The sequence below is a fragment of the Lepus europaeus genome, chromosome 5, assembly GCF_033115175.1.
Source record: "Lepus europaeus isolate LE1 chromosome 5, mLepTim1.pri, whole genome shotgun sequence".
Lineage (NCBI taxonomy): Eukaryota > Metazoa > Chordata > Mammalia > Lagomorpha > Leporidae > Lepus > Lepus europaeus.
The window spans coordinates 26,226,150-26,242,662 of record NC_084831.1 but is presented as its reverse complement, the minus strand read 5'-3'; the positions used below and the strand labels follow the sequence as shown (position 1 = coordinate 26,242,662).

The 16,513-nt window shown below is 49.9% G+C and overlaps 1 protein-coding gene across 1 annotated transcript in view; it reads right to left on the bottom strand.

Annotated features, from left to right (window-relative positions):
* The window catches only part of C5H1orf94 (chromosome 5 C1orf94 homolog), a 41,638-nt gene extending 25,640 nt beyond the window's left edge, over window positions 1-15,998 (bottom strand). The window contains exon 1 of the mRNA XM_062193241.1: window positions 15,670-15,998. Coding sequence (XP_062049225.1) covers window positions 15,670-15,998 — 329 coding nt within the window. The remainder of the gene's footprint in view (window positions 1-15,669) is intronic.
* Window positions 15,999-16,513: the final 515 nt, after the last annotated feature.

Below are 16,513 nucleotides of genomic sequence, written 5' to 3'. Positions count from 1 at the left end.
CGATGCGATCCGAAGTCCCGCGTAGCCAGGAGTCTCTGATCCGGCACCTCTCCCACCCTGTCCCCTCCACCCCTGAGAAAACAAGATTTGCTTGTGTTTATTTGGTCTGCAGACTGCATGCCAGCCAGGTAGCACTTTCTCAGAACTCAGATCAAACCGTTCCTTGCTTAAAACCCTCGCGTGGATTCTCATTACACACAGAGTAAAATCCAAGCTCCTTTGCAATGCAGCCAGCACCACACAGATTGGCCCTGGCTCCCTCTTCTTCCAGCCAGATGTGGCCCTGCATCTACTCCTCAGAAGGCCGAGTTCATTCCAGACCCAGGGCCTTTGCATTTCCTACAAAATGCTTTCTCCCCACAGGGGGTCCCTTGCCTTTGCCCTCATCATCCAGGTGGGTTCAGGAGTCATTTCCCACAGTGGACTTTCTTTCCCTTTAAAAACCAAGTCCTTTTTCCTCTTCACCAGGCACCTGCTCTCCATCCGTCTGGCTGTTCCTAGGACATGTCACTACCACACAGCATCAGTCTCATCTCCAGGGAAGGGACTCCCTTGTTCACCACATAGAGGCCTCCGAGCCTAGAACCCCAGCTCCACAAGTGTTTGTTGAGTGAATGAATGAATGAGCATGCTCCCCCTGCCTTTACCCTACTCAGTCTCTCAGAGCTCTTGAATTCCAGGGTGCACACTCCTGTTCCTCCCCAGGCCAAGGACGGCCCAGCTCCTCCCTCGGGTCACAGCCTGTCTGGCTTTGGTTCCATTGTTCTGCCTTCCCTCTCACGTGGCATCTCCAGCCCAGTATCCCCGGGAGCTCTCAGAACCACGATGACAACAGTAACCACCCTGCTTGGCCAGTGCCTTAAGGTAGCCCCGTGGCAGACTCCACCCAGGGGGAACCTGCCCTGACTCCAAGCCATCACCGTGGGGCTCCCAGACAGATATTTCACACACGCCACGACTGTGCTGGGTTCAACGTTCAGCTGCACTCCTCTGCATTTCCTGGAATCTACCTTAATTTTTTTTTCCCCCTGAGAATTTTTGCCAGTCCTGGCACCTCTCCCATGTTGTTTGCTGTCTCTTGCGGGTTGAGAAAAACCATAAAATCCACCTCAGACTATGTCTCTGTGAATCACTTGGGAAGGTAATGCAACCTCCAGGAGGCTGGCAGGGGAGGCAGTTAGAAGCCGGGCTACAGCTTCAAGGGCTGCTTGTGCCTCGCCCTCTCCCAGAGATGACAGGTATCTGACGGTGTCTCTACCCTCGGCCGCGACGCATGATTCCCACATTTGCAGAGCATGCAGTCGTGTAAAAATCAAGGCTATTGAGTGGCTGGCACCCCTTCCCAGAATAATGACTAAGCAAGCATGCTGTTAGCTCCCGACAGCAGCTCTGTGTACACCATAACCCAGAGCAAAGACGAAAACTGCTATTCATCTGAGCCAAACAACAGAAAAATGCAAGCAGAAAATTGTTGGTGCTAGAGGAGGACACCAAAACAAATATTTCCTCCCAGCTATGGTGCTTCAGGCTGACAGCAAACACCGTGCCCAGGCCCGGCTCCATGGCCGCCAGGCTGAGCCAAAAAGGGAGCAAGTCGTACAACTGGGCTCCAACTGAACTCCAACTGCTGTCCATCCGAAGGCCGACCTCCGGACTCGGAGTGCAATTCAGCCTGTGCGTGTGTGTGCGTGGGTGGAGCAGCACAGCCAAGTAGTTGAGACAAGCAGGCAGACACCAGATTCAAATCCCCACCATTTATCAGAGGTCAGACCTTCAGCAAGTGGCCTAACCTGTCTAAGCCCCAAGTCCTATTTCACAAAACAATCGGAGAGGCTGGCACATATCACCGGCGAACCAGCAGGCCAGGCACTATGCTAAACACTTTCCATTTTAATTCCCACTACAACCCCAGTGACGTGTTAGGGTAGACTGGCTCTTGCAATGGCCCCCATTTCATCACACTTTCCTGAATCCACACCCTTGGATAATTCCCTCTCGTCTGGATTCAGTAAGAAGCAGAAATTTGGAAGTGCTTGGGCATGACGACTCAACCCCTATTGGGACCAGGTAACTTCCAGGTGAACTAGGCTAGGCTAGCTTGCTGCAGGATGACACATCTCAAGGAGGAAAACCCCAAGGCACCTCCATCCACAGTTGGCCAGACCCAGATAACAATGGCATGTGTCAGGCTGAGCAGGAGCCAAGCTCCACCAAGCCTCACCCATGCCAGAATAACCACCCAGCTGAACTCAGCCAAAATTGCTAAACTGTAGACATAGGAGCTCAGTAAATAGTTGCTTTGAGTCACTAAGCTTTGGGGTGGTTTGTTGCATTTAAAGGTAACAGACACAAATGTATACAAATATCCCAGTTTTTAAAAATGACGAAGCCAAGGGACAGAGCAATGAGGTAATTTTTCCCAAGCATGCATAATTACGATGGCACTGTCTTAAGCACCAGGCTACATTGCTCTGAAACTCAAGAATGAAAGGCTAGGTGTGAGAACACCATGGACCTAGGGATAGACACCTAACACAGCAGAGCAAGACAGGTTTAAAAGAGAAAAGGCATTTAGCCAGGTAGCTAATGCAAGGAAGGGCTTTCCAGACGCAGGGTCCAGCATGTGCAAAGATCACCAGATGGACAAGAGCTGAGTGCACTGGTGGGAATAATGCTCAACTGGATGAGGACATAAAATCAGAAATAAAGGGGAGAGTCAGGATCTCCCAGGCCTTGGAGGTGCTGGATGTTAGCATAAAGGCACAGAGGAGCATAGGAGAGAGTTAAGCAAGGAGGTGTCCAGCACTGGGTTCCTTGGGTGAGGAGAGTTTGTTCCCAGGAAGCAGGAAGAGGAGAGACAGCACAAGCCTAAGGCCTGAACCATTGTCTAGAATGAGCCTAGTAAGTGGCTAGCATTATACTTGCCAGCTGTCTCCACAGCAACCATGAGAGACAGGTAGTGTCCTCATTCCCAATTCAGATGGGGCTGGTGCTATCGCACAGCAGGCTAAGCTGCTGCCTGAGATACTGGCATCCCATATGGGCACTGGTTCAAGGCCCAGTTGCTCTACTTCTGATCCAGCTCTCTGCTAGTGAACCTCAGAAGGCAGCAGAAGATGGCCCAAGTACTTGGGCCCCTGCCACCCGTGTGGGAAACCCAGATGGAGTCCCAGGCTCCTGGCTTCAGCCTGGCCCAGACCCAGCTGTTGTGGCTATTTGGGGAGTGGACAGTAGATAGAAGATATCTCTGTGTGTAACTTTGCCTTTAAAATAAATATATCTTGAAGAAGGATGAGGAGGAGGAAGAAGAAGAAGAAAGAGGAGGAAGAGGAAGAAGAAGAGGAGGAAGAGGAGGGGAGGGGAAGGAGGAAGAAGAAGAAGGAGAAGAAAGGGGAAAGGGGCTCAGGAGGAGTAAAGGTTTGTAAAAGTTCACTCAAGAGAGGAAGTGTTAGAAGAGGATCAGATTCCAGCTCCACGTGGTTCCCAAACCCCTACTGCTGACCAAAACAGAAGTGGGAGAAAGCGCAGGGCTTTGCTCACAGAAGAGCTGGAGTCCTTCCTGATGGATGACCACCTGCATTCCCTTCCCTTCCCTGGGACCCTGGGGCAGGGAGAGCGGAGGTCCCTCAGGAACCAGAAGGAAGAGGCAGCAGAAGGCAGAACTCAGGGGACAGGCAGGAGCCTTGGCAGCTTGTGGGGGAGGGGGCACCGGGGCTGCAGACAAGGAAGAGGCCCTCCTCACCAGAGTCCAGCCTGGCGTCTTCCTCAGTGGAGTCCTACTCTGGCTCCTGGACACTGCTGCGCACACATAGCCCACATGCACACACATGTATACACCTGTGCACACTCCTGCATGGGGGGTAGGGGCTCAGCATCCTCAGTATGCATGGGATGGCCTTGCCCAGTGTGGAGGGAAGGCGAGCGGTGCCCCCATCAGAGCTGCCCGTGTCTTCACATCTCCTCTCCTCCAGACCTGGAGTTCAATGAGCTGCCCAGGGCCTCTCTCAATTATACACTCATGCACACATACACACATGTGCATGCACACAGGGACTTCCACAAGGCTGTGCAAATAAGAATTAAAAGTATGAGTTTATTTTAGTGCAAAAACATTTTTTCCATAATTTGTAGGAAATGCACAGATTTAAAAAACTGTTTGCACTCAAATAAACTCACACCTTTACACCTTTTTTTTAAAGATTTATTTTTATTTATTTGAAAGACAGAGTTACAGAGAGAGGTAGACACAGGGAGAGGTATCTTCCATGTGCTTGTTCACTCCCCAAATGGCCTCAATGGCCAGAGCTGAGCCTATCTGAAGCCAGGAGCCAGGAGCTTCTTCAGAGTCTCCCACGTGAGTGCAGGGGCCCAAGGACTTGGGCCATCTTCTACTGCTATCCCAGGCCATAACAGAGAGCTGGATCAGAAGAGAAGCAGCTGGGACTAGAATCAGCACCCATATGGGATGCCGGTGCTTCAGGCTGGGATTTTAACCTGCTGCGCCACAGCACTGGCCCCTAAATTCACACTTTTAAATTCCACTTTTCCACATTTTGAAGTATTCCATACACACTGCAGACACACACCAACCACAATAATGCTTGTATGTGCTACATACATGCGCACATGCACACACTCCACAATCATGCATGTACACTCACACGTATGCACACACACCATGGCCACACATGCACCACAGCCATCCCTCACACTCAAACATCTTTGCACACACAACCCACATGCACACATTTATACACCAATGCACACTCACATACCTACGCACACACAACCCACATGCACACACATGTATACAACTGTGCATACTCACATACCCATGCACACACAGCCCACATGCACACACATGTATACACCAATGCACACTCACATACCTATGCACACACAACCCACATGCACACACATGTATACAACTGTGCATACTCACATGCCCATGCACACACAGCCCACATGCACACACATTTATACACCAATGCACACTCACATACCTACGCACACACAACCCACATGCACACACATGTACACACCTGTGCACACTCTTACCCATGCACACACACACACACCCCATCACCGCCACAGCCTTCTTTCCTGGACAACGAGCAATAAGGAATGAAACCAGGGAAGGAAGGTAGAGCCCCACCGTCTCAGTTTGGGGCTGGCGGGGACAGATGAGAAAAGCCGGAAACTCAGTTGCCACCCCACGGCCTGTGCGCTTGGGTCCCAAAGGTTTCTGGGAACCTGCAGAGCTCCGTCCCCTGGGACCTCCCTGGCTGGGGCTGGGGCTGGGGGTGATCAGAGGGCACTGGGAAAGCTCTCGACACCCCACTCCCAGCCCTCCCGCACTCCCCCGTTGCAGTGAGGATTAAGCAAGATGATGAATGCGAAAGCGCTGGGTAAATTGTACAAAGCGCTATGCAAATGTTAGCAGCTCTGACCCAGAGGCAGTGAGGGCAGGAGAGCCATGCTCGGCCCAGGCTTTGAGGTCCCACTGGCCCCATTCACAGCCCAGAGCCCTGCTCACTAGAGGTGCAAATTCAGGCAGGTGGCTGGGACCTGAGTCCCTCCACCTGCAAAGTGAGGCTGGGACACTGATGCCCAGCCAGGGTGAAAGCAGGCAACACAGTGCAAGCTCTCCGCTCCCCGAGCGCCACACCTGAACCTCATGTTCATCTCCTTTCCTAGCAAAGGAATTCACACACGGTGGCTACAATGTTGTGAACTGCCCGTGACTTACACTCCGAGAACTCAGTGAGGGTGGGTCGCCCTCCTTCCTCCCACACTCCTTTCAGACATCTCCCTCTCAAAGCCGTGCCCCAACTTGTGCTTGAAACCTCAGGTTCAGGGGTCTTTAACCCTCAGAGAGCATGCAATGCAGACTCTTGAGTCCCTGTGCGCTTTTTGCACACGCAGATCCCTGGGCATCCTGGGAGAAACAGTAATTCAGCTGGTCTCGGATGGAACCCAGGTATCTGCATTGTAAGCAGGCATCTATCTCTATTCCCTTCCCCCAACCCTGTGGTTTTGAAGTGATACTGCCCTTGGAGACGCCCACCCAGGTGTGGAAATCCCTCTGGGTGCTTGGCAGCCATCCCTTGCCTGTCGGGCAGGGGCACCCCAGCACATGGAAGGGAAACACCCGCGTCCCTACCATGTCCCTGTGACGGTCCCTCCAGGGAGCAGGCGTCAGCTGGGTCAAGGACTGGAAGATCTGGGCGTAGATGAGGGATTCAGTGAGCTGCGGAATGAGACAGGAAATACTGGGGAATAAATACAGCAATAAAGGGAGCTTCAGCTGGAAGCTACCGAGTGATTCTTATTGTTCAAATTATCTCTAAAACTTTTCATTTGAATCTGTTTAATAAGGGAAGGCTTACCCTAAGGAAGAGGTATTTTTTTTAATGTAACTTGGGAGCTGAATTGGAAAGAACGTTGCAACAAAGATATTAAAAAGGGGATTAAACCAAACCACTGGTGGCCCATCTCTGCAGGCTCCCACAACCTGCGACACAGCTCCCGAAACCATAAAATTAAATTACAAAGGGGGACACGGGAAGCGGCACGTTAATCAGGGCTCATCTTCCTTCACAGCGCGTGGTTCCTGGTGCCAAGCAGACACCAAAGGGCTCTGCTGACGGCTTCTGGTGTCCAGGCGGAGCTCAGGTGGCAAAGCCCCCTGGGACTCTCATCCCTGCTCTGCTCCCTCTGAGCTGGATGATTCTGGTCAAGCTGCCTCACCAACCTCATCTATACAATGGGAGCAATATTGGCTGTCTACTGGGAAGAGTTGCTGAGACAATGAAATAAAACACAAAATTAAAAGACAGGGACCATCAAAGAAGGAGGTACCTTTCTCTAAAGGGAGGAGAGAACTTCCACTTTGACTATGGCCTTGTCTAAATAATGTCAGAGTTTGTGGACTCAAAAGGCTTCCATAGCCTTGGCAGCTCATGACAAGAGCCTCGGGTGATCACTGACGTCATAAATAAGAGTGCCAACTGTTAAATCAACAACAGGAGTCACTGTGCACTTGCTCCCCATGTAGGACCTCTGTCCTTAATGTATTGTACTATGAGAATTAACAGTAAAACTAGTCTTCAAATTGTACTTTATACTTTGTGTGTCTGAGTGGGTGCAAACTGTTGAAATCTTTACTTAGTATAGAGTTGATCTGTATATAAAGATAATTAAAAATGAATCTTAATGAAGAACGGGATAGGAGAGGGAGTAGGAGGTGGGATGGTTTGGGGGTGGGAAGGCGGGTATGGGAGGAAGAACTGCTAAAATCCAAAATTTATACCTATGAAATTTATATTTATTAAATAAAAGCTTTCTATAATAGAAAAAAGCAAAGCAAAAAAAAAAAAAAAGGAAAAAAAAAAAAAAGGGCCTGGCACGTACAAGGTGCTCCAAAAAGCGTTTGCGCCTCTCTCTGCAGGAGAACACAGCCTGCAACGTCTTGATGTATTCATAGCCTGTCTCCATGTCCTCCAAGGCTTCCTGAGGACTGTGACCCCTTGCTTGGATCTCAGCCACCCCTGGGCCTTGCCTTCCTTGAGCTGGCACTTTTACGGCTCATCCGTCTTTCACTTCCGCATTCATTCAATCACCTGGCAGTCACCGAGTGCCAGGAACTTGGCTGGGCACTGAGGAGACAAAGCTGAGTAAGGCCCAGCCCCTGCCCTTACCCAGCCCCCACTCAAGTCAGGGAGGAGGAAGTTATGTGCCTGCTGACCATCATCGCATCAGAAACGCCACTGACCAATGCCACAAGGATTGGTTGTAAACTGACTCCCATCCCATTGCCCTCATATAAACCCCTGTACCAATGCATTGCTCAGAACTGGGGAAATATGCCTCTGTTGTCTTCTGCTTTCTCTTATGGGATGAGTTTGGAAAACCAACCCTGATCTTGTCCCTTTTTGCTATGGCTGCCAAGAATCTCAAAGCAAAACGTGGTCCTCAGCAGAGTATTTTTCCTTAACCTGTCTCATTCCCCAGCTCACTGAATCCTTCATCTACCCATGGCCCTTCCAGTCTTGACCCAGCTGATGCCTGCTCCCTGGAGGGACCGTCCCAGGGACATGGTGGGGAAGGGGGTGTCTCCCTTCCATGTTCTGGGGTGCCCCTGCTGACAGGCAAGGGATGGCTGCCATACACCCAGAGGGATTTCTGCACCTGGTTGGGCATCTCCAGGAGCAGTATTGCTTCAAAACCACAAGGAGATGGGAAACAGGGTTGGTGGGGTGGGGGGTGGGATGGATGGAGACAGATGTCTGCTCAGAATTGCATGTCCTCTGGCATGCAAGTCTCCTGTCCCCATGCCCTGCCTGTCCTGTCATTTTATCCTTGAAGACCGCAACACGGATGACGGTGATGAGGACGACAGTGATAAGCACGGATTATTTAACTCATTGCAGGTGCTGCGAGAGTGAGCATGCGTTGTTTCATTAGCCTCCGCTGTGTTTTTTTAGGATAGTTGCTGTGACTTCTCGTTTTGCAGACAAGAAAATTAGGGCACGGAAAATTGGAGGAACTTAGTTACAGTTAGGAAGGATTCGAATCAACTTGTTTCCTTGTTTTATGTTATCTGGACAACCTTAAAAACCTTAAGAGGGGGCTGGTGCCGTGGCTCAATAGGCTAATCCTCTGCCTTGCGGCGCCAGCACACTGGGTTCTAGTCCCAGTCAGGGCGCCAGATTCTGTCCCGGTTGCCCCTCTTCCAGGCCAGCTCTCTGCTGTGACCCGGGAGTGCAGTGGAGGATGGCCCAAGTCCTTGGGCCCTGTACCCCATGGGAGACCAGGAGAAGCACCTGGCTCCTGCCATCGGATCAGCGTGGTGCGCCGGTCGTGGCGGCCATTGGAGGGTGAACCAACGGCACAAGGAAGACCTTTCTCTCTGTCTCTCTCTCTCACTATCCACTCTGCCTATCAAAAAAAAAAAAAAGACCTTTCTCTCTCACTCTCTCTGCCTCTCAAATAAATAAATAAATATTTAAAAATAAAATAAAAAAAGGAACATGGAGGCTGGTGTTTGGTCTAGCTGCAAAACCACTGTTTACCTGGGTTTGAGTCCCAGCTCTACTCCTAATTCCAGCTTCCTGCTAATGCAAACCTGGGGAGGCAGCAGATGATAGCTCAAGTCGTGGGGTCCCCTCCACACTTGCAGGAGACCCAAGCTGAATTCCCAGCACCCAGCTTTAGCCTGGCCTAGCCCTGTTGTGGACATTTGGGGAGTAAACTAGCAGATGGACGTGCTCTCTCTTTCTCTCCTCTCTCTCCCTTTCAAATAAATATATAATTTTTAAGAGAAGAGGAAGTGGAAGAAGGAGAAAGAAAAAAAATTTTTTAATTAAATGAGCAGTGAAAAATTCAGAGGATGACACACTTGTTCTAGGTCTTTAAGGATAGGATTTTGATAGCAATAAGCAAGAAAAGCATTCCCAGTAGCGGAGAAACCAGAGCAGTGGCACCTGCCAGGAGCTCATCCTGGCTTACAGAGCATGTACAGGAGAACAGCAAGATGTGCATCGAGGGATACAGAAGTGACCACAACAGAGACCCTTGAGGCCAGGCCAAGGGGCCAGAGGACCATGGGGAGCCATGAAAGATGCCTGAGCAGAGCCATTGATGTGGTTCAGGAAGATGAAGCTGGCAAAGGGTGGAGGACATCCTGGAAGGAACCAAATGCAATGAGATGAGATGTTGTAAAGGTGGCAGAGAAGAGATGAGCAGTAGGCTAGAGGCAAAGGCCACCAGGAAGGCAGACTGACAGGACATGTGCCAAGAATAGAGGAGGGGAGGCCAGGGCATCCTCAAGCCCCAGCCATCACTGGTCCACGCACAGGTTCACCTGACCAACCAGGATGGGAGTGCGCTGATGCCAGGGAGTGCCCGCAGAGACCCCAGGGCTGCACCTTGGAAATCTTTGCCCTGAGACCAGCACTTAGGCAAGTGTCTCCCTCCTTGGAATTCCCCTTGCTGTGTTTCAGCACCGTGATCCCACTGACAGCAATGTACCCACAGCACAATGTACAGTGTGCTGTGTTCTGCCTTCGCCAAGATACTGATGTCCCACAAGGGTCAGAGACTGTTCCCATCTTGACCACCATGGAAGGTTTTTCAGATATTGCCTGGCACGTAGCAGGTGCACAACAAATATTCATTGAAAGTCTTCATTGTCTGATGCACCTGCATCTGTCCCACTGCCTGGGCTGGAGCTCTTTGAGAGGAAGGTTTTTGCCCTGCTTGTCTCTAACCCTGGGACCCGGCACAGGGCCCAGCACTGAGAAGGCAGTCAGTGTGCACGAGTGAATCCTTACACACAGGTCAGGGCAATGGAGTTGACAGCGAATCCAAGGCCCCCATTCTGAGGCTGCAAAGTTTCAGCAACATGGGGAACGAATGAGTAAATAATCCTTGAATATGAGTCAGTGAGTGGCATGCCACAATTCTCTGAACCCAAACTTAAGACTAATTAAAAGATAACTGAACAAAATGCTCGAGTTTAATCGACTCTAGACAGAACTATTGATTTCTCCCCAAAAGCCCATTTCTCCCCATTTCTTCCCCACTTAGCAAATGGCACCACTGTCCAACCATACGCTCCAGCCAGAAACCTCTATTCAGGTTTGGTGTCCTTGTGTGCCCTAAATCATCAGCCGCTCTGTTGGCACTTCTCAGAATACACACAGAATCTCCTGCTTCCTCCCTCTCCACAGCAATGCCCTGGTCCAGCCTCCAGCACCACCAGGCTCCCTGGGACTGTGGCAGCATCTTCCCAACACCCTCCCTCACACATCTACAAACCACCTCCACACACAAGAAGGGTAGATCTTCAGACAACAGTAAGTCTGGTCATATTATGCTCCTTCCTCCAAAGGTGTCACATGGAAGGGCAACTCTGAGGCTCTGGAGTGATGACCCAGGTCTTCTGCAACCTTGCCTGGCCGCCTGCAATATCACTTGGTACCATGGGCCATGCTTCCTGCATGCCAGCTGAGCTCACTCCTGCCTCAGATCTTTGCACTGGCACTTCCTTGTGCCTGGACAGCCTCCCCCAGTCTTCACCCAGCTGACTCCTTCTTGGCAGCCAGCACTCAGCTCAGGTGATTGGTCTTTCTTGACACTCATTCGAAGGTTCCTTTACTCCCTTTTGTTTCCATCATTGAATTTGTTACCATCTGAAATTATCTTGTTTACCTTTTTGCATTTGTTATTGGTCTCCTCCAACTAGAAGACCAGTTCTTTTCACATTCAGAAGGTTTCATAGCTTTTTCATTTTTAGTGATCCCTTGGTATCCAGGGGGAATTGGTTCCAGGACCCCTTAGGAGACCAAAACCCACAGAAGTCCAAGTCTTTTACATAAAATGGCATAATATTTGTATAGAATCTAGGCACAACTTTCATTATCCTTTAAGTTTTAGAAAAAAGTCTGAGAGGCAGAGAGAGAGAGACAGAGAGATCCCATCTATTGGTTCACTCTCCAAATGCCCACAAATGACTGGAGCCAGGATAGAAACCAGAAGCTGGGAATGTTATCCAGGTCTCCCACATGGGTGGCAGGAACCCAATTACTTGAGCCATTATTGCTGCATCAGTAGGGTTTGCATTAGTAGGAAGCTGAAGTCAGGAGCCAAGCACCTGGATATGGGACACAGGCATCTTAACTGCTAGGCCAAATACCTGCCTCACCTCCACTATATACTTTTAATCACCTCTAGATTACATATGATACCTAAACCGATATACATGCTACATAAATAGTTGTTATATGTATTGCTTAGAGAAGAATTACAAGAAACAAAAGTCTGTACATGTTCTATTTTCAATCCATGGTTGTTTGAATCCAAAGTATGGAAGCTATAGATGCACAACCCATGGATAAGGAAGGAAAACATTTTTCCCCCTTTCTCTCCCTCCCCTATTAGAATGTGAACTCCAGGAAGATAGTACTTTGAACTGGTTCACAGCTCTATCTCTCCGATTTTTAGCATGATGCCTGGCACATAATAGATGCTTAATAATTTGATGAATGAATGAATAAATGAACTCAATAAGTGTCAACAGTGCAGTTTGTTTGGAGATGAAAGTGAATATGTTATTAGTTGCCATTAACAGGAATACAAGGTGTAGATAGAGAGGAACATATCTACATTAACTGGATCATGCCTGGATTAATGTTCTTGGTTCTTGGCCACAGGACCTGTGGTGTGGACAAGAAACAAACCAGGTAGACACAAAGGAGAATCTTAGAAAACCACAGCAGCTTTGCTTGTAGAGACAAAAAAAATCCCAGGAGGAGTACTGCTGCTGTCTTTTATTACCTAGACAAAGGGCTGTTGAGCAAAAGAGATGGTAGACTTGGTGTGGAACCCTAAGGGTAGAATCCAGATAAGTGGGTGTTGATTTCATAGTCAGATTTCAGTTACAGGAAGCCAATGGTGTTTTGAAAGAGTTGATTGCAGAGGAAGGAGCTGCTTAGCAAGTAGTTAGCTCCCCATCTAAGACAGCACACGAGCAGGTGATCACTCAGCGAAGACACTGAGGAAGGGGCTCCATAGCTTCTAAATCAAACTGGAGAAGTCTGAGTTTCTGTGATGTGTACAGATGGAATCAAGGGGAAAAAATCTGGCTTAGAGTTCTAGAATTTAACTAGCTAACCCAGTAGAAGAAACACTGGCAAAACCGGGTCGACAAATTAAGCAGTGGAAAGGCTAAGCAGCATGGTGTCTATCCCAGAAACAGCACAAATACCCTCCTAGACTTGAAGCCTATGTGTGATCAGTCATGCAGAACACACAACTCCCAAATATGTTGATTACCCAAGGGTGCCTCGGATTCCAGGGGAAGACAGCCACTGTTTTTTTCCTAAGAGCTAAGGTAGTGCCTTGTTTCACTTCTAAAACTCTGGCATTTCCTAAGTAGAGGGAATTGGGCAATGAAATCATCAGGGCTGATGTTGTAGTGTAATATGTTAAGCCTCCACCTGCAGCCTGGCATCGCATGTGGGTGCTGGTTTGAGTCCCAGCTGCTCCACTTCTGATCCAGTTCTCTGATGATGGCTTGGGAAGGCAGTGGAGGATGGCCCCTGTACCCATATGGGAGACCTGAAAGAAGCTCCTGGCTCCCGGCTTCGGAGGGGCCAGCCCAGCTCCAGCCATTGCTGCCATTTGTGCTGCCAGTCTCTGCTTGTGACTCTGCCTCGCAAATAAACAAATTTTTAAAAATAAAAGGGAAGAAATTAACCCCTCCAAACCTCTGTGGCCCTATCTGTACAAAAATAATTTATTTCAAAATGGAGATAGGAGCAATTGAAACCAGAACCACACCATTCGATAATCACTAGAACACAATGATACACATATAGTGATAAGCACATGCAATATATTATTCTATTTTCTACATTTGAAATTTTGCATAATAAAATGTGAAAAAGGTGGGGAGTTTAAACTAGTACCAACCTCATGAAATAATTATAGGCCTTAAAGAAATGGTGATCATCATTACAAGGAATTCTTGCAAGTCCTATTTATTAGCTGGCATATTTAAATATCTCACTGAATCCTCTCAACAACCCTGTGAAATGCACAGAACCCATCTTCATATGGCAGATGAGGAAACCAAAGCTCAGATAAATTAAACAGCAACAAACCCTGCTGCGGGCACAGGGTGGAAGTGCAATCTGAAACTGGAGTTGTCTGACTCGCCAGAACAGCTGCCTTTATTTCAAGAACAGCTCATCGTGTTCCACTTTGTTGATATCTACACGATTGCTGTATCGTTCGTTCATCTAAGTCAGTGGTTTCCTAGCTCTTTTTCTCAGTAGCAGAACTCTTTTTCAAACATAGCCTTAGAACTCCAGTAAGTAAAACTGATAAAAGCTCAACAGCTCTGGCTGAAGTGGGGAAGGGGCCCTAGAAACCAGCCCACTTGACTCCAGGGTGGCTGCTGAGGCAACCTGGGCTGCACAGAGTATAGCATGCAAACCCCAGACAGAAGCCAACAGCGACTACAGAGCCAGAACCCCAGGAATGACACCTTGGGGGTAGTCTCATTTGTGTAATGCATCTTTCACTTCCCTGCTCACCATCACATTCCATTCTTGTGATCAGCTCTGAGGTGGACAAGGCCGGGCAAATCATCCTCAATCTGCAGATGAGGAAATCAAGGCCAAAGGGAGTTAAGCAACTGGCCAAAGGTGCGCCAGTTCAATTTGCAGCCAAGTGCAGGCTGGAAGTGGAGTCTGTCTCCATTAACTCAGTGTGACCTGGCAGAGAGGGTGCCATCTACTGGAAATTGCTATTGACCCTTGGTCCACAAAGTGGACAATCAGCTCTTTGGCCATGACGACTGACCGTGGCCCCAAGGGACCCTGCCAAGGCCCTGTCCCAGAGCAGATGGCAATGGGCAGAGGAAAAGGGCTCTGTGCCTCCGAAGGGCCTGACAGCAAGGTTTTGGCTGTAGTCACACTATTCCCGTCTGAGCCACCCTGTGCTGAGCATAGGGAAGTGGAGGCAGGAACAGCCAAAGTGCCTTCTACCTTCATCTGCAGCAAGCAGAGAGGCCTGCAAAGCGACAGCAGAGAGTGCAGACTTGGGTATCCCTCCATTGACTATGGCTTTCATCCTCAGCTCTTGCTTAGACATCCCTGAAACCAGAGGCGGCTGATAAATGCCTGAGCGTTCTCCCACTTCAGAGCAATCTCTGAACTGAACGGGAGCATGTGTTGGAGCAGGCAACACTTAATTATCACTTAGTATTTAATTAGCACTTAATTATTAACACTTAATCCATCTGTAAAATGGGGACACTAATACCTGCCTCATAGGAACTCTGGGAGGATTAATTAATGTTTGCAGCACACTTTGAAGATGCAAAGCATTGAAGAAGTGCTTGACAGTGACATTAATAACCACAGCAGATTTACTTCCTTTCCCTAATGAGGTCTCTTCCTCCTGTCTGCTTCTCCTGCTCCTAGTGAATATCCATGCCCAACAATCTCTGCCCAACGTTGCCCTGGTAGAGAAACACTTAGCTCTGTGTCTCCCAGGCACAGGATTCCCCATCCAGAAAGCTGGCTATTTACAGCCATCTTCCCGCACTTTAATTTTCTATTATGTCCTCTGAATATGTCAATGCCTTCCCAGTAAGTATTTTGATATGCGCTCTTGCAGCAGCCTCTGTGTAGGCTGAATGGGACAGCTGCTCCCTGTATTAGGGAATTCCAGATGTGGCTTGAAACCACCAGGCTCATCTGTGCAAATGCCTAGCCTTTGCATGGGAAGGGGAAGCTTCTTCGAGTTGCCTCCGGGGAAGGACATGAATCACCTAACCCTTGGCCTTCACTGTGATGGAGGGGCTTTCAAAGACCCCAGAGCCACATCTGGGTTGCCTGCACCTTCAGGATGAGAAATGTCCCTCCCCCTTGGAGGGCCAGTGAAGAGGCAGCCTGAAAGTCAGCTCTGGCCTCGCCTTTCAACCAGGTGATTTCAGCACCTTGGTCAGCTCTTTCTTCAGCTTGCCAATGAAGGGCGCAATGGTGGAGAGAATGTCTGCAGATGCAGGGTTTAACCAGACAGAACATGGCCCGAACATTCCCCTAGAAGTTCGGACTGCACTGGACCTTGCTGCCCACCAAGCAAGGGGATACTCACTCGTCTATGAAGCTGAGCCTGTGGTCCCTTGGCATCCCCGCCCCGGTGGCAGAGAGCTGCTCTGTGGAGGATCTGGACTGCAAGGCCTCGGGCAGCCCCTGAACTCTCTTCCAGATTTCATGGCAAGCCTTATCCAGGCTGTCTTGGGGCGTGTCCTGGTGGATCCAGATGTATCGGGGAAATGGGCCCAGGGCCGAGGGACGCTTGGCCACCAGGGCCAAGGACGAAGGCAGACCATTTCCACTGGCCATCTTCCTCCTCTCTCTCCAGAAGCCCCTTTGTCCGCCCAGGGTTCGGAGACAGGGGGACCATGCACCCCCACCTCTCATTCACCAGCGAGGAGGTGGAGGGTGGGGCCTGGCAGAACCTGCTCAGTCCAGTCCAGCTGCTGCTCCAGGGAAGGGCTTGGGCTTAGAGGCCTCCGGCTTGCCTGTGGGTGGTGAGTTGGGGGCCGCTCTCTTTGGGGGAGGAGGAGCTTGTTTGGATTCGTTCTTATTTGCTCTCGCCTGACCTTTGCCCCCCTCCCCGTCTCCCTTAGAAGAAAATATTTAAAAGTCAACAAAAACCAGTAGCTTAGTAACCGTGGAATCCCCCGGAGCTCAGCAACCAGGCGCCTGGGCGGGCAGAATGACATCTGGGAACCGCTGGAGGGGGAGGCTGGCTCTCCCCACAGACCTGGCAGTCGCCCCTTGCTACACCCCGCGACGCCCTGGCCCGGCTCAGCCCATTCTCGCCTTCCTAGCTGCGTGGACGGCAGGGTAAGGGCCTGGCACCTCGCAAGGCGCTGCGGGTAGCGGCTAGCCCGCGGGGCTCTGGGCTGGGGCGCTCCCGGGAGCCCCGCTCA